Source organism: Gobio gobio, assembly GCF_949357685.1.
Source record: "Gobio gobio genome assembly, chromosome: 16".
Lineage (NCBI taxonomy): Eukaryota > Metazoa > Chordata > Actinopteri > Cypriniformes > Gobionidae > Gobio > Gobio gobio.
Genome location: NC_137109.1, coordinates 10,122,662 through 10,142,685, shown reverse-complemented (window position 1 = coordinate 10,142,685; position 20,024 = coordinate 10,122,662). Strand labels below are relative to the sequence as shown.

Below are 20,024 nucleotides of genomic sequence, written 5' to 3'. Positions count from 1 at the left end.
GCTCTTGGCTTAACTGAATCAAAGGTCAGCAGCACGACATTGGTCAATAAAGGTAGATTAAATGCATAAAAATATTTGTTTTATTTAACATTTAATTATTGGAGGTTTGCATAGTCCTCTGATTTTGCATTTGACTGATTTTATTAATTTTGAGCAGTACTGAATCTTTATTGTGCAAGTGAGATGAATAAATGCTCACATTTAGTCTAGAACTACAATAACACATTTACACACAACGCTTCTGCACTTACTCTCGATTTTTCTCAACATGGGGACAGGAGAGCTGTCAGTCAAATAAATGTGAAAAAGTAACTCAGATATTTTGTTGTAAATTTGAAAAGTAATGCGTTACTTTACTAGTTACTTGAAAAAGTAATATTATTACGTAACTCAAGTTACTTGTAATGCGTTACCCCCAACACTGGTTGTCACCCATAGGATTCTGCAGAGCAGTTTTGAAGAGTAAAGTAGGGTCGAGCTGGCCGTTGCCATCTTGGCAGCACGTCACTCCCGGATAACAGAAAATGGGCAAAGAGGCGGAACGTGGGTGGAGCTGAAGTGACACGATGACTAACAGACAGCAGATAAATGCCTATCCAACTGTCACTCAAAGTGGCCACGCCCTTAATAATGCAGAACTTTAAGGCTTTATATAATGTAAACGAATGAGTTAATGTAAACAAAATTCAGCCCCCTCACAGTTGTCACTAGAGGATGGATACCCGACGGGCCGGGTCGGGTTCAGACAGATATTTAGAAATAATGTTCGGGTTCGGGTCGGGCTCGGTCACGTCAGCACGATAAACATTTAAAATTTAAAACAGCTTATTATGTAGGTAACCAATGGGCCTGTTTAACTTGATGCAAAAGGTATGTTTTTGTGATTCAAATAAATTAAAAATATTACCCAAACATCCGTCTTCCTGTGTGCTTTGATGGATGGATTGTGTAAACAGATCCCATGTTGCAGTTTAGTAGCCATACAGTTTTCGAGAAAAATGGAAAGAGTGATTTTCATTTCAATAAACTGCATTTGTTAATGTTTTGTTCTGTTAGCTTGGGCCTTTTTGGTAGACCTTTGTTCATTTAACTTCAATTGGCCATTTGATTTGGCCCTGTGTTAACGTGTGTATTTGTTTCCCCGTCTGCGCGCTGATGTGCTCATCTGTACAAACGTACATGTGTCATTAGTTTGAGAAAAAAAAACAGATTCGGGTTCGGGTCGGGCTCAGACATAAATATCTTAATGCCTGTTGGGCTCGGGCCGATCCGCACTCTAGTTGTCACAAAGGGCAAAATTAGCCGTATAGACCAAAACCACAATTTGTACCAGACTGTAAACATGTTTTATTCTGCTGTAAAGTTGGGCATTTTAACATGGGGCTCAATGAGATTCTGCTCCCTTCTGGAGCCTGTCCCTAGCGGCCAGTGCATGAATTACAGTTTAAGTCACTTCTGTATTGGCTTCAAGAGAAACTGCGGGAGGTTGCCGCATGGTATGGAGGAGGGGAGGGGGATGGCTTCATGGACAAGAGGTTGGGAACCACTGTTACAAAGGATGACAGGAAAAAACAGATGCTGCATTAATTGCATCAAATATTTGTAACGTGTTAAACTAAAAAAAAAAACGGTAATTAAATACGTTAACATTAATTTTGGCAGCACTATATATTTATTTTCAAATAGTTAATATTTCTAACCATAAAATATTACTTGTTTTGGCACCAACAACTGGAATTTTTGTACTGTGACAACCCTATTCATATTTTTAAAAACAATAATTTTAATATTTAATAAATAAAAAATCTAATAATATATTATTTATATTATTTCATCTGTATTGGTCTGACTGGGTCAATATTGAAAAAGTAAAAATAAAAATCACCCAAGTAAAATACTAGTTTGAAACTAGTGGTGTGGCAGTAGAATGAAAGGACATGATCCAGACGAACAGCAGCGGTGTCCTCTCTGACATCTGTAGAGAAATCTGAACCACATCCTGTGTGTGCGACAGGAAGAACATCAAACCGCCACAGGAAGAGCACCTGATCATGTTCATCACCTCTGAGACTCACTGATTGATTCACAGAGGCTCCGTCCGAAATCACACACTCTTGAGCAGGTACTTATTTTGAATAAGTAATTACTTCACGACCGCTACAAAAGTATGTTCTATATAGTATGAATGTGTGTAGTATGAATGTAATCCGGACATACTACATCCACCATGTTGTCATTCTCATGTGACCTACCAGTGTCATTCCCAAATCCTCTCCCGTGGCCTCATGGGATAATAAAGTGTCCATTGTATGCACACTTCAGTATCTAGCCGGAAGTAGTAGGTCATTTGGGGACTGCCTACTCTTTTAAGAATTCGGATATACTACTCATCACAAAACGTTTTTTTTGCCTACTAGTAGAGAAGTATGCGATTTTGGATCCAGCCAAAGATTCAGATATAATGTAAAAATGTACACACACACAGTGACAGCTGGGATTGTCAGAGTGTGTTTACAGCAGCAGATGTGTGTAACATAGTACATATTATGAATCTATACTATTTCTGCTGATATATAGCATTCAAACTTTTACAGACAGGCGTGTGTGTGTGTGTGTGTGTGTGTGTGTGTGTGTGTGTCCTTACTGCATTGGAGGTGTGTAGATACTGAGACACCATCTCTCTCTTGATGATGATATCTTTCTTTCTTAGTGGCTGCTGCTTCTCCTCATTCAGATTCATATCCACCTACAGACAGAGAAATATTTTTGTATAGGAAAAAAAGTATACTTACGGTACTTTAACATACTTAAACATAATTATTAGAGCAGGGTATTGACACAAATTTCACAATTCGATTCGATTTTCGATTCAATTCAGTATCGATTATTTTGGATATGTATCCGGTATAATACATGGAAAATGTTCTCAAGGAAAACAAATTTCTGAACTAATGTTGTAAACTATGGGAGTCAGTTGGTACTACATTAGCCTACTAATATTGAAGGTAAAAATTAACAGATTTGTATACAAACACTTAAATGACACTAAATTATGTTTTTTTTTATAATAATAAAGTTATAATATTAACTTTACAATTACATAATCATAATTCTACTCCAATTAGTTTTTTGAAATGTAAACATTTAAATGGTGGCTGTCATAAAAACGTGCCAGATTTATTCATACATATATGCATTAAATTTTGAAAAAACATTGAATATGAATATCCTATGTAATGTGGTGCATATAATTAGCAAAATGCTCCTCTCTAGTGTTGATTTTTCTAGCTGACTAACGAGTTTATGGACACTGGATATGGTTTTTCTGAGGTAGCTAAATGTGACGTTACATGACATTGTTTACTTAATGTTACATCTTTATGCGGTTGAAAAACTGATTGAGCTATTCCATGTGACATGATACAGATTTCGGTAAGTTGTCCTGTATCTTTTAACACACTTTCAGAAGCTCATTAGTGTTTATTTCGCATTGTTACTGGTATTAAGGCGGAATAGAAGATCCATTCATGTGCGCTCCACGCTGCCGGTTCTCTTGAGCTGAGCTGCGCAGAAAGATCCCGCGCCACAGCGCCAAAACGTTATTTATGTTTTTGAATTTTGCTAATGTTTTGGATGGGTGGCACGCTACAATGTTTATTTCATTCATTAACTGAAAACAGGATGAATAATCGATTCTCGGGATTTAAGAATCGAATATTGTTTTGTAAAAGTGAGAATCGATTAAAATCGAGAAATCGATATTTTTTACCCAGCCCTAATAATTGTTTCATGAATAATATGAATTTAGCATGAAGCTATTTTAAAAGAAATACCTTTTTTTTTTTTATATATTAATTTTATCATAAAATTATCAAAAAAATATTTATATTAATGAATATTAATTAAATTGTTTTAAAAAAACTCTGTCATTGATACCGATAATATTTTTTTTTGTGAATATGAATTTAGCATTAAATAAAAAAATACATTACTTTTATTAATTCATTTTTGCGTGAAAATGATTTATATTAATTAAACTCAAATTTCAATTCAATGTGAATTAATACATCTATATTTTTAATTAATTTAGACATATTACAAATATTATATAATTATATTAAATATTACAATAAAATACACATTTTATTATGAAAAAAATATAAAAATATATTTGTTTTTATTTATTTATTTTAAATAAAGTAATAGATTCAGCCAAAAAGAGTGCTTATGAATAATGTTTTTAAATAAATTAAGAAACCAGAAAAGTGTTGCCCAAATAACTGTTTAGTACATTTGAAAACAGTTGTTTACTGTTTAAAGTAACATTTTAAAACAGCAATATTTTAAACACAGACAATTTACAAATACAAAAAAAAATAATAAAAAAAAATTACCTTATAATAATTTTACAAACGAGGACATCCCAAAAAGAGGTTGACAACAATTTTGTGAAATTTAGCCCACTTCTGGTCCCCAAAATAAAAAAGTTGGCACACACACACACACACACACACACACACACACACACACACACACACACACACACACACACACACACACACACACACACACACACACACACACACACACACACACACACACACACACACACACACACACACACACACACACACACACACACACACACACACACACACACACACACACACACACACACACACACACACACACACTCACCAGCATCTGCTCAAACAGCTCCAGCACATGGTCGTCTGACAGTTCGTGCAGTGACGTGGATGGAGACGGTACTTCATACTGGGCGGCCGACGAGTGTCTGGTTGGCATCGTGCCCGACTTCTCCTTCTTCGTCCGCATGCTGGTGAAGCGCTCCAGCTGACACAGGGTCAAAGGGCAAAAGGTCAATGCTCGGAGCACAGCAGAAACACACAGGTTATACTCTGGATCTTGTTAGTCGTTGCATGTTCAGAATGGCATACTAACATCCTACACCATACACACACACAGTGTGTGAAGTTATAGTGTGCATTTGCAGAAGATGCACAATATAACCAGAACTCACTGTCTAAAAGTCAATATCCCATGAGGCAATGTGCTCGAATTGACCTTGAACTTCCAGTGCGATAGAGCATACTACTGTTGGAAATGCTTGTTGCATACTGCACAAAAACCCTACGCAGTATGCAGTGTACACTGTGCCGTACACTAGTAATCCATTCTGAACAGAGAAACATGGGGTTTAATGAGACAGAACATTCCCTTCTGGGATCAGTCAACTGATATCATGTCTCATATTTGATTGTCTTAATCTCAAGACTATCAATCAACAAGAATAAAATGTGTTGGAGGAAATTCCAGAACAATCGTGTAATCCGGCAGAATCCAGCTCTCCTGAGGAATCTGTTCAAGTCCAAACTTACAGAGAGTCGTCAGCACGTCAACACTGAGCGGCAGAATCTCAATTAGAGAGCCTCTGGACAATACTGAGAATTATCTGTTATAGCTGATATCAAGTTCATAAATAAGCTGTTGTTGTTGTTTTTTGCCCTATGATAATCTCATACTTTCAACGAAGATGTTGATGTGTAATGACAAAAAAAAAAAATCTAAGAAAAACCTACATGACACTTTCCTTCAATATTTTAACATCATTTTATATAAGTAACAATTGTATTATTCATGAACAATATGAATCATGAATATTTCTATCAAATAATAAACATTTTAATATTTAATAAATGAACAGATCCACCAGAGGCGAAAAAAAGTAAACATAAATCATTTATAAATAAGTAAACAAATAATAAGTCGTAAATACACAAATAAAAACAAACAGTAAAATTAAATAAATAATAAGTCATAAATAAACAAATAATGCAATCAAAGAAACAATTAAACAAAATAAAAAATGTGTTCAATTATTTCATCTTTATTGTCTGGTCAATATTGGAAAAGTAAAACATCATCAAAAACCCTTCAGACAACACACACATTTGAGCGTGACCCATGTGTGTGCGTGTTTGTCTGTGTGTGTGTGTGTGTGTGTGTGTGTGTGTGTGTGCCTGTGAGAGTGTTCCTATGTGTGTGTGTCTGTCTGTCTGTCTGCGGGTGTGTGTGTGTGTGTGTGTGTGTGTGCTTGTCTGTGTTTATGTGTGTTTGTTTATTTGTCTGTCTGCTCGTCTGTGTGTGTGTGTGTGTGTGTGTGTGTGTGTGTGTGTGTGTGTGTGTGTGTGTGTGTGTGTTCATATTTGTCTGTGTGTGAGTTTGTGTATGTTTTGCATATTTGTCATTAACAAACACACAAACACAGTGAAAAACACACACACACACACACACACACACACACACAGACAAATATGCATATAGACATACATACTGACAAACAACACACAGTGTTTGTCAGAATTTGTGTGTGTGTGTGTGTGTGTGTGTGTGTGTGTGTCAATGACAAATGGCAAAACATACACAAACTCACACACACAGACAGACAATCAAGCAGACAGACAAATATGCACACACACACACACACACACACACACACACACACACACACAAAGACACAAGCTCACACAGACAAATATGCAAATAAACATACATGCATACATTCACGACAAACAACACACAAACAGTGTTTGTCAGAGTGTGTGTGCATGTGTATGTATGTTTAATATGCATATTTGTCTTCGCGCGCGTGTGTGTGTGTGTGTGTCAATGACAAATGGCAAAATATACACAAACTCACACACACAGACAAACAAACAAGCAGACAGACAAATATGCAAACACACATACAAGCACACAGACAAATATGAACACACACACACACACACACACACAGACAAATATGAACACACACACAGACAAATATGCATATAAACATACATGCATACATACTGACAAACACACAAACAGTGTTTGTCAGAGCATGTGCGTGTGTATGTATGTTTAATATGCATATTTGTCATTGTGTGTGTGTGCATATATGTCTGTGTGTGTGTGTGTGTGTGTGTGTGTGTGTGCATATTTGTCTGTGTGTGAGTTTGTGTATGTTTGCATATTTGTCATTGACATACATGTATGTATGTATGTATGTTTAATATGCATATTTGTCTTTGTGTGTGTGTGTGTGTGTGTGTGTGTGTGTCAATGACAAATGGCAAAACATACACAAACTCACACACACAGACAGACAAACAAGCAGACAGACAAATATGCAAACACACACACTCTGACAAACACAGTTTGTGTGTTGTTTGTCAGTATGTATGTAGGTGTATATGCATATTTGAGTGTGTGTGTGCGTGTGTGTGTGTGTGTGTGTGTGTGTATGTGTGTGTGTGTGTGTGTGTGTGTGTGTGTGTGTGTGTGTGCGTGTGCGTTTGTCAGGGTGTTTATGTGTTTGTCAATGACAAATATGCAAACATACACAAACTCACACACAGACAAATATGCATATTAAACATACATACACATGCACACACACTGACAAACACTGTTTGTCAGTGTGTGTTGTTTGTCAGTATGTATGCATGTATGTTTATATGCATATTTGTCTGTGTGTGAGTTTGTGTGTGTGTGTGTGTGTGTGTGTGTGTGTGTGTGTGTGTGTGTGTGTGTGTGTGTGTGTGTGTGTGTGTGTGTGTGTGTGTGTGTGTGTGTGTTGATTGATTGATTGATTGAGTGAGTGAGTGTGTTTATATGCATTTAACCTCGTGTGAGTTTGTGTCTGTGTGTATATTTGTCTGAGTGTGCGTGTTTGTGTGTGCGTGTGTGTGTGTGTGTGTGTGTGTGCGTGTGTGTGCGTGTTTGTGTATCTGAGTGCGTGCATGTGTGTGTGTGTGTGTGTGTGCGTGTTTGTGTGTCTGAGTGCGTGCATGTGTGTGTGCGTGTTTGTGTGTCTGAGTGCGTGCATGTGTGTGTGCGTGTTTGTGTGTCTGAGTGCGTGCATGTGTGTGTGTGTGGGTGTGTGTGGGTGTGTGTGTGTGCGTGTTTGTGTGTCTGAGTGCGTGCATGTGTGTGTGTGCGTGCGTGCGTGTGCATATGTGAATGTGAGCGTGAGTGTGTGCGTGTGAAAAATTACTGAACGATGACGTCAGATCAGTTTCTGCTGTCTGTCAGCATGAACACTGATCTGAGGTCAGGCGTTCAGTTCTGCAGTGATCAGACCGGTGAAGGCAAAGCGTGCGTTACAGACATATCGTGAGGGGTGAAAGGTCACTGGGGACGGTGGCCGGTGATGATGTCAGAGGCGTTACATGGAAGGAGGCGACAAGAGAGTTAAAACACACAGACACACGCGTGTGGACCTACCTCATCAGGAATCAGCCGTTTGAGAGTCTATACAGGAAGCAGGAAAGAGAAAAAACATGAAAACTATATTCAGAGAGAGGCAGAGAAAGACAAGAAAAAAACATGAGAGCCCAGAGAAAGAGAGGGAGGAAAACAGGGGGGAAAGAAAGACAGCAGGGAGTAGAAAGAAATCAAGGGCCAAAAACCTTTTCAAAACTATTCATAACACAATATAATTTCTATATTATTGAATTTAACACATGGACAAAAATCACATATTTCAATCAGAAAGTTATTTTCATTTCTCATTTTCTATGAGGTTAATAATCTGACATAAATCAGTGTGGCACAAGCACAATCCTGCCACACGAGGGCAGTGCAGGTCAGCAATAAACATCAGCGCATCACTTCCTCTTCCCAGGAAATCAACAGTCACCTGCATATCATCAGGCAAACAAAACAATGCTGATTCACCAAATGTTATGAGAGAATCCACGAGTCAGCATTGTGGAATGTGATAAGAGACGTGACCTCTGACCTCACTAAACTAATGCACAGTGCTGAGGGATGTGGATATCAAACATTACAGATATGTGCATTACAAAAATTTATAAATATTACCACAGAAAGATACAGAAATAGTACATCTAAATATGTTTAATAATAACATACACATATAAACATGAAGGCCAGTCTCACCGATACCAGTACAGCTACTGATGTACAGTAAATAGAGTTTTCTCAATGTCTGGGAATGTAACGTGTTATTATAGCCAGTCAACATTACAGTATGATCGAGAGACATATATATAGCAAAATATATAACATTGTTCTAGCGGTTTTTGGATATTTTAATCTACAAATCTTACATATTGTGCCTTTAATATACAACCCCAAATCAGAAAAAGTTGGGACAGTATGGAAAACGCAAATAGATAAAAAAAAGAAGTGATTTCTAAATTTACTTTGACTTGTATTTCATTGCAGACAAAATGAACACAAAATATTTCATGTTTTGTCTGGTCAACTTCATGTCATTTGTAAATATGCATCCTTTCCTGTCATTCAGACTTGCAACACATTTCAAAAAAATTTGGCACAGGAGCAATTTAGGGCTAGTAATGAGGTAAAATGGTTAAATAATGATGTGATTTGAAACAGGTGATGTCAACAGGTGATTGTAATTATGATTTGGTACAAAAGCAGCATCCAAGAAAGGTCTAATCCTTTAGGAGCAAAGATGGGCCGAGGATCGCCAGTTTGCCAACAAATACGTGAGAAAATTATTGAAATGTTTAAAAACAATGTTCCTCAAAGAAAGATAGGAAGAGATTTGGATATTTCACATTCAACAGTGCATAACATAACAAGGGCGCAAGCCTAAGCTGAACAACCGTGATCTCCGACCCCTCAGGCGGCACTGCATCAAGAATCGTCATTCATCTATAAGCGATATCACCACATGGGCTCAGGACTACTTTGGCAAACCTTTGTCAAGTACCACAATACGTAGTTACATCCACAAATGCCAGTTAAAACTGTACTGTGCCAAAAGGAAGCCCTATGTTAACAGTGTCCAGAAGCGCCGTCGACTTCTCTGGGCTCGGAGGCATCTGGGATGGACCATCACACAGTGGAAACGTGTACTATTGTCAGGAGAATCAGTATGTGAGGTATTTTTTGGGAGGAATGGACGCCGTGTGCTCCGGACCAAAGAAGAAAAGGATCATCCAGACTGTTACCAGCAACAAGTCCAAAAGCCAGGGTCTGTCATGGGATGGGGTTGTGTCAGTGCCCTTGGCAAAGGTAACTTGCACTTCTGTGAAGGCACCATTAATGCTGAAAAGTACATAGAGATTTTGGAGCATAATATGCTGCCTTCAAGAAGACATCTTTTCCAGGGACGTCCATGCATATTTCAACAAGACAATGCAAACCCACATTCTGCACACATTACAAAGTCCTGGCTGCGGAGGAAGAGGGTTCGGGTACTTGACTGGCCTGCCTGCAGTCCCGACCTGTCTCCAATAGAGAATGTGTGGAAGACCCCGAACTGTTGCCCACCTTAAGACTTGTTTGCAGGAAGAATGGGACAAAATTACACCTGAAACACTTCATCACTTGGTGTCTTCAGTCCCTAAACGTCTTTTAAGTGTTGTGAAAAGGAATGGCAACATTACAAAGTGGTAAATGCTTTAGTGTCCCAACTTTTTTTGAAATGTGTTGCAGGTCTGAATGACAGGAAAGGATGCATATTTACAAATGACATGAAGTTGACCAGACAAAACATGAAATATTTTGTGTTCATATTGTCTGCAATGAAATACAAGTCCAAGTAAATTTAGAAATCACTTCTTTTTTTTTTTTTTTTGCGTTTTCCATACTGTCCCAACTTTTTCTGATTTGGGGTTGTACATGCATATATAACAATTTTAAATCTACGTGAACTTCACATTAAAGCTGCAGTCCGTAACTTTTTTTGGGTTCAAAATGTAGTACATAACCAGCTAGTGTTCAATACTATCTGCTTGCCTTAGCTCGATTTACAACGGTAAGCTTGTAATAATGTTTTTAATTCCAGTGGTACTGGTGGACTTCCGCGGGACATTTACGTCACATCTGTACACACAAAGAAGGTGTCCCGGCTAGTGGGCTATATTGCGTGTGAGGATGTTGGAGGTGGAGATTTATAGCCTTTTCCTCACAGCACTTGATATAATTAAACGTATTAATTTGATAGCGGATCCAGAAAGGTTCAAACGACAATCACCAGTGACAACTGGAGATTCACCCGTTGTAAAATGCAAAAGATTTCTCAAAGGCGTCTCAATCAGCTCCCTAGTTCAGTAGTCAGGGCACTGATCAGGACAAGTCAATGGGCTGACTCCCTGATCAGTGCCCTGACTACTGAACTATAGGGAGCTGATTGAGACGCGCCCTCGGAGTGGCTACAGAAAAAAACCTGCAAAAAAACTGCAACCGGGCCTATGTTAAAACAAGGATAAAAAGGGCTTTTGAAAGGTGTGGTGAACTCAGTTTTAAATGGGTTCAAAACAGACGCAGAGACCGCTTATTTTCTGCTGGACAAGACATTTCAATGGTTCAATTCACCCTTCCATGGGAGTTTGGTTGACAGGCGATCTGACCAATCATAATCCGCCATTCACCGAATCCGCCTTTTTTGTCCGACAAAGCAGTCAAGAGAGTTAGTGGATTAATGTCGGTGGACTTGAACTTTAAAAACACTGTGTACTGACATCTTTCCGCGTCGAAACAACATTCCTTCTGAATTTCATTCATGATTATTTGATACTATAAATTAACTAGAAGGAAGAGACGATCGGTTCACGAGTGGCTTTAACTGAGGCGCCACAGCGACCTGCCACTCACCACACATTAAAGAGCCACAAAACGCTATTTATTGCTTACATTACTTTAAAAAAATGACATTTTAGAGTTGAGACCTTTACCAAGTCAAATTTAAGACTTTTTAAGACCTTTTCAAGAGCATTATGAATTAAATTTAAGAACTATATCACGCAATAAAAAAAAACTTACAAAGGAAATGCAGAATCACAAAATTATTTGCAAAGCAAATTAATTTATTCAAATTGAACAAAGTATTAGTAAACTTGCACTTCCTCATAGCTCAATCTCAGGATTTCACTATATACATATATATAGTATTTTTTACATATATTTTCCTCCTTTTGAGATCAAAACTAATGATTTTTTGTGTTCATCTCCAGTTTTGTTGTTTTTTCATAGGATGCCACATTTACCATATTAGATGCACAATAGTCACACATGATAATAAAACACACAAAATGCATGAATCTTGTGGTCCAGTGGTGTGCTATCTAGCTTTAATAACATTATCGCTTAGGGTGAGAAATATAACCAAAATCTTACAAGCAAGCTAGGGATGCACCGATACCACTTTTTTTCAGACCAAGTACAAGTACAAGTACTTACATTTGGGTACTTGCCGAAACCGAGTACCGATACGAGTACTTAATAATACCATTACATTCTTATAACAATGTTTTATTTTCATCAGATGTTTTTCACTTTCTGACTGTAACAAAGTAAATACACAAATGTATGCTGTTGCTGACATTTTAACTTTCAACTTGGTGTTTTCCTAAACAAACATGGCACTGCTGCCCATGTCACTTAAATGTAACCTGTAACATTCAGTGGATTCCAGTATCACACAACATAGTAGCAGAACCACTGAATTAAATTATTAGATGTTATCATAGCCATACAGCCCTTTTCGGAAAAGTGAGAGGCTGGTTCTTTTTAATGAAAAGAAGCTTCTCTGCATTATCAGCTATGAGTCTGTTTCATCTCTACAATGTGTGACACTGAGCTAGGGATGTGCGAGACTAGTTGATTAAACGTTAGCGCTGCTGCTAGACGACTTGGAAAATAGGCGTTTACATAAATTTTTTTTGGCATATTTAAAGTTTTGCATATTATATTATATTATATATATATATATATATATATATATATATATATATATATATATATATATATATATATATATATATATATATATATATATATATATATATATATATATATATATATATATATATATATATATATATTATATATATATATATATATATATATATATATATATATATATATATATTTTTTTTTTTTTTTTTTTTTTTTTTACAAAGGCTATGTTTAAATTACTGTCGTGTTAGTGTTATATCTTGAAATTAATATATTATTTAGAAAAGTGTATATCTGCAGCAAAATAAAATCATTTAATTTTACCTCAGGTTTTGCATGCGTTGGTTTTCTCTGGCGCTTGCGGAGGCTTCAGATAAATCTCCACTCGGGTGAAGGAGGATTTTGAAAGCTTACACAAAACGTTTTCATTTTCTTCCATGTCATGTCAAACTAGTACCTATAGCAATTAAGCTTGCTTAGGCTTGTTATACTACCGGGGTTAGGCTAGTCATTGCGCACATCCCTACTAAACAGCCTTTCACTTTCAGCACTCACTACCGAGAGGTATCTGCCTCATGAGCGGTTAAGCTTGGTTTAAGGCCCGGGTATACTTCGGCCGTCCGCGTTTGTGCACCGCCCGCATGACGTAATTTTCGTCATTCGGAGGGCTCGCGGCCGGCCGCACACCCCGTCCGCGCGCAGCCCAAATTTTCAGACCGTGCGGACGGTCCGCGTGCAACAGCGCATGCGCCAGCAGTACAGAAGAGTCCACTAGGTGGCAATACGCACAGTATTGAGCACAGTGTTCAGCCGTCGAAGAAGAGTGTGCAAAGACCGGTTTAAAAACAACACTTGAAAAAAAGAGAGAATTTTTGATTCTTCAGTGTTTCTTCCAAACTATGTTGCAATGGTGGATGCACTACAGTTCTTCTCCGATCATGCCCAGCGAATGTCCCGTTGATGACAGGACTCAGTGCTGCCCTCCGATGTCTGGTAGAGCATAGACACTTTTTTTACCGCGCATGTGACGAACGCGATAATCCGCGCGCATCCGTTGTGTAGTATACTTTGAAAGACGCGCGGACAGGTCCGGGCGCGGTAAGTGAAGTATACCCGGGCCTTTATATTTGCCGCGTCGCACTAGCGCTCGTGCGCTTTGAGAGCGTGAGACCCCTTTGCACTGCGGTGTGCGGGTGTGTTATGACGTGATATGATAAGCGAACGTTAGATTTAATCATTGCGATTTACTGCAATGCAATTTTTTTCCCTTTAGATTTTGTTATCTACTTACTTGTTCAGATTACATTTTCCGGTGAAAATTATTATGTTTGTCATACTTTCAAAAAGTATCATCTGATTCTGAATGACAGCATCCACACCGGAGCGGTGACTGACAGCCGCACATTCTCCTCTAAACATTGGATTCCTCCGCGCTGTGCTGTGCCGAGGCACAAATAATAAAAGTTGATAATTGCACGAACTGCAATTGCAGATTTCGAACAGAGATGGCAACAAAGAGGAAAAACAACAGACTGCAGCTTTAACCTATTATAATAAATGTCACACGTAGCTGTGCAGAGCTCCACATTAACGCTTGTCCGCTTGTCCGGGACAAGTGGATTTTTTGAAGGGGCAAGTGAAAAATAATTTTACTTGCCCGACGGACAAGTATCCTGATAAAACGTCATCAACAAAAATAACTAGGGAATCACCCAAATGCAAGAATAATTCTGCATTCATTACTGTAATTGGCGATTGACAGTGAATGATAATAATGTATAATGAACTGACGGTAACGTTGCACTGTTGACGCTCGCACAGCCTCTCGAGGAGAAATCACAACAAATGTGCACCACTCACACAGAGAAACTCAGTTAACACACTGCCGTAAACATGTAGAAATGTGGAATTTATATTTATAACATGATACAGTTGCAACGTCACATTACCAAGAGTGCTGTTTTCCTGAATAACATCACGACTGAAAATGACACTGATTTCATATGACAGTTCCATAAACAATTATTAACATTAAGTCACTTACATTTTAGATGCAATATTGAGTGTTTTTGTTCTATTTCAGCAGCGAAAAATAGTTCCAAAAGATCACAGCAGAACGCGAGTCACAGCAACAGCGTGTTAGTGAATGATTCAGCATTTTGAATGAATCGATAGAATCAAAGATTCAATGAACTATTCGTAAACGCCTACCTCATTCTTGAATGAATGAATCGACTCAATGACTCACTCATTCAGATGGTCACATGCTGCCACCTACTGGTGGTTTAGTTTCATCTTTCCAACATTTCTTATTTGTATATTCAAAACAATCTCATAACATTATTTAATGCAGTTGTAATTTTTCAGTGTAAATTATTTAATTTGACTGGTAACAGCCAGTGTCGTCTTCTAATTTAATTGATTGATCCAATTTAAGAATATAAAAAGAAATCTGAATCATAGCCTATATTTAATAAAATTAGGGTAAAAATGCCCTTTATAAAAGGTAAAAATATCACAAATATGCATATGTCAAAGCTGATTGAACACTGGTGAGAATATTGCTTCAGAATAAATTTTATTTAAAACACACACACAACATTTTTTTTATTTATTTTTTCGGACAAGCACATTTTTTACTCGGACAAGTGGATGACAGATTTACTTGTCCGAAGGACAAGCACGTGAACATGCTTAATGTCGAGCCCTGCTGTGTATTTAATACATCAGGACCTGCTCTGGCAAAAAAAGCTACAAGAGTGCCAGTATATATTTGAGTTCTCTTTTGAGTCTTATCGCGTTTGGATGGTTTAAAAGCACTTGAATGAATGATTATATACCGCAACACTGGTCATATACTGTGTACAGTACTCTAGCCACATACTTTATCATATACTGTAACGCTAAAAACAGATGATGCGTTAAAATGCATAAAAATGGGGAAGAAAAAAATATATATATATATATTAGGGCTGTCAAAAGATTAATCGTGATTAATCGCATCCAAAATAAAAGTTTGTGTTTACATAATATATGTGTGTGTACTCTGTTAATTATTATTTATATATAAATACACACACAAGCATGTATATATTTAAGAAAACAATATTTTTATATATAAAACATTTATATTTATATATATTATAGATTATATAAATGTATATACAGTATATATACATGCAAATATTTCTTATATATATGAATGTGTGTGTATTTATATATTTATATATAAATAATAATTAACAGAGTACACACACATATATTACCCTGGTAAAACAAAGGATAAATAAAATAACAAATATATATATTATGTAAAAACAAACTTTTATTTTGGATGCGATTAATCGCGATTAATCTTTTGACAGCCCTAATATATAAATATATATATATATATATATATATATATATATATATATATATATATATATATATATATATATATATATATATATATATATATATATATATATATATATATATATATAAATATATATATAAATATAAATATATATAAATATAAATATATATAAATATAAATATATATAAATATATATATAAATATATATATAAATATAAATATATATAAATATATATATATATATATATTTATATATGTGTTACATAATATGTGTGTTACATAATATGTAATATACATAATATATATGTGTTACATAATCGTGATTTCAATATTGACCAAAATAATCGTGATTATGATTTTTTCCATAATCGAGCAGCCCTAGTGTGTATGTATGTATGTATGTATGTATGTGTGTATATATATATATAAATAAATATATATATATATATATATATATATATATATATATATATATATATATATATATATATATATATATAAATATATATATATATATATATATATAAATATATATATATATATATAAATATATATATATATATATATATATATAAATATATATATATATATATAAATATATATATATATATATATATAAATATATAAATATATATATAAATATATATATATATATATATATATATATATATATATATATATATATATATATATATATATATATATATAAATATATAAATAAATATATATATATATATATATATATATATATATATATATATATATATATATATATATATATATACACACATACATACATACATACATACATACACACTAGGGCTGCTCGATTATGGAAAAAATCATAATCACGATTATTTTGGTCAATATTGAAATCACGATTATGTAACACGATTATTTCACATGACTTTGGGAATGTGTTGTATTTATTAAAAATACACCTTTCAACAATTCAATTGAAATTGTAACATTTGTTGTACTTTTTGAACTATTAAAATAAATAATATAACATATATTCGAATCAAAGTATAAAAGTATTCACGTAAAAATGATAACCACAAATAAATAAGATCAACAATATGGTTCGGCTATGCTTTTCATGTACGTCTAACATTAGTTTTCAGGTACAGAAATGTATCAAATGTAAAATAACATTGCATATTTGAGTGCATAAATTAAAGATTAATCCTATTAAACTTACAAAAGCTATTCAATCAAGAGCGTGATGTCCTTGTCTTTTGTTGTTTGACATTAAACAGACAGCAGTAAAGGCTACTGCCCCTTTAAGACCTCGCGTCTTCTTTATCGACTGTATAAAGTTCACTTAAGGCATATACAGACTATGTCTGCTAAGATACTCATCAAGATGGACATGTTGACATACGTTTTGTGTGAGTTTGTCCGTTTAAGAGCAAGACTTGAAAGAGAACTCAATATTTGCGCGCTGAGAGACGCGCTCTCAGATGAACGCACAGAGACACATTTTCTCACAGCGCGCGCGGCTTCTCATTCTAAACCTAAACCCTAAAGCACTAAACCCGGGTGATGACGGTGAAAACGACTGGTCATATTCGAAAATATGGCAGCACTCGCAATCTCGCATGCATTGAACAAAGTTTACAAAGAGAGAATTATTTGAAAAATATGAAGGAAAAAAAGGACGTTTACACGGCTCCCCTGCTCTCGTCAGTTTTTGTTTCTTTATTAGATTGTCATAGGTCACTCTGTTTAATTTTCAAGTGGTTAAACAAATTCGTGGTGTTCCCTTGCGTTGCAGCCACTACCATGTAGCAAATCTTGCACATAGCATGTTTCTGCTCGTCGTCTGTTTCCTCGAAGCCAAACCGTTCCCAGACAACGGAGTTGGTTTTGCCTTTTTTGCTCACCAAACGCTGCTGTAACTGCCCTCCTTCTGCCATCTTTACTCGCGCCGAGTTTTTAAATTCCAGCGGATGATATGTACACGAGACATGAGACTCACGAACTGAGAGAGATTTGTGGGTTCGGGAGGGGCGGATGTGCGCGTGCGCGTTTCATTCAGAACGCAAGGCAAAATAATCGTTTTTTCTCGATTGTACTATTTTGGTGATCGTTGGGAGGCAAAATCGAAATCGAAATCGAAATCCGATTAATTGCACAGCCCTAATACACACAGTACATTCATAAAATAAAAATAAACAAATAAAACCTAAATAAGTAAACAAATTAATATACATGAAAGTCACAGCATCTCTAGTCAACTGGCTCCTCCCACTTCACAAGCACAAACCAATCAAACTCAAGGTGACCTTCTGGAGTGACAATCAAAAATCATGACTCAAATCAACCTCACTCTTCATCACTCAGATACTACACAACTCGTGTGTGTGTGCGTGCGTGCGTGTGTGTGTTCAACAAAATCACCAAACACACAAAAATCCCCAAGACACACCCAAACGCTCAATATAAAAAGACACACACACACACACACAGAGAGAGAGCACTGAGTCGCTGACAGGGGTCACAATGTAATCATACAGGAAACAATGTGTGAGCCAAAAATATCAGTAAATATCATATTAACAGAGAGCTGTAGGAGTAGAACAGAATAGTCCTTTACACATTTTCTGAGATGTTTTAGGGGGAATATCCAGAATTCTGTGGGGCGGATAAAGGAGAATTACAATCTACTCAGCAGTTCGTATGATAGGTATCAGATTTACTCAAATATTTTCTAAATGAACATACAGCGGACAGGAAATCTGTAGAACTTTCTGAATGAAGGAGGTTTCAGAGACTCGACTGAATTGATGTTTCTCTTGCTCCTAAAAACGTTTTACTTAATGGCTTCTTGATGGTAAAATGAGATTTTATGCTGGCTATAAATTGTATATACATAAGTTGACAATTAAAAAATAAAAACATCTGAAAATGACAGGAGATGCAGCGAAGAGAGAAGGAAAAACAGCATCAGGTGTCCAACTTCCACAGTGCTTAAACACACTCAAACAAGTACACACGTGTTATTCTAGTAGCACTGACATAATCATATAGGTTTTTATTCAAATTTGTGTTAAATTGCGTGTTGTCATTTTTTTGTCAGATCAGATTAATGTTACTTAGTCACCCAAAAACAGGAGGGGACGACAGGTTCTGCATTTCTCACGTCCTTCTAAAAATAGATACACTGATATGAAGTCTTGAGCATTCTTTTGTGTGTGTGTGTGTGTGTGTGTGTGTGTGTGTCGTAATTTCTGCCTGCTTGGTTTCCATGGAGATAAATGTCCATTTCGGTTTGCCAACTGAAGCTTGGGGTGTGTGTGTGTGTGTGTGTGTGTGTGTGGTGTTGAAATGATGTCATAATTTGGGCCACACCAGACACGCCCGTTAAAATGTGACAAGCCACTTCCTGCACAAAGTGTTCACAGGAAGTGTCACAAAGAAAGACACACATGCAAAAGCTGCTTTAGAAACATACACACACACACACTAGCAGATCATTGTTTTAGTCTATATAAAGAACAAAATAGCAGGATAATATAATTTCATAGGTCGAAGAGTTTAATGCGTTTAACCGTTCCCGGGTATAACAATAAATACAATGCAATTCGGGGTAAGGTTGGGGTCAGTAAGATATGTTCTTAAAGACGTCTGTTCTGCTCTTCAAGGCTGCAGTAAAAACAGTAATATTGTGAAATATTACTACAATTTAAAAAAAGTTATAAGTAACTTATGCTCAATGAGGCTGCATTAATCAGGTCAAAAGTACAGTAAAAATGTGAAACATTATCACAATTTAAAACCGCTGTTTTCTGTGTGAATATATTGCAAAGTGTTATTTATTCCTGTGATCAAAGCTGAATTTTCAGCATCATTACTCCAGTCTTCAGTGTCACATGATCCTTCAAAAATCATTCTGATGATGATTTACTGCTCAAGAAACATT

General features: G+C 36.0%; 1 protein-coding gene across 2 annotated transcripts in view; it reads right to left on the bottom strand.

Annotated features, from left to right (window-relative positions):
* Positions 1–20,024, bottom strand: part of diaph1 (diaphanous related formin 1) — a 177,614-nt gene that overhangs the window by 128,597 nt on the left and 28,993 nt on the right. Inside the window, exons 2-4 of one of the 2 annotated variants that reach the window (XM_079839559.1) lie at positions 8,290–8,316; positions 4,699–4,854; positions 2,645–2,746 (exon numbers count right to left, since the gene is read on the bottom strand). In XM_079839559.1, coding sequence (XP_079695685.1) covers positions 2,645–2,746; positions 4,699–4,854; positions 8,290–8,316 — 285 coding nt within the window. The remainder of the gene's footprint in view (positions 1–2,644; positions 2,747–4,698; positions 4,855–8,289; positions 8,317–20,024) is intronic. The other variant, XM_079839560.1, reaches the window with a different exon arrangement.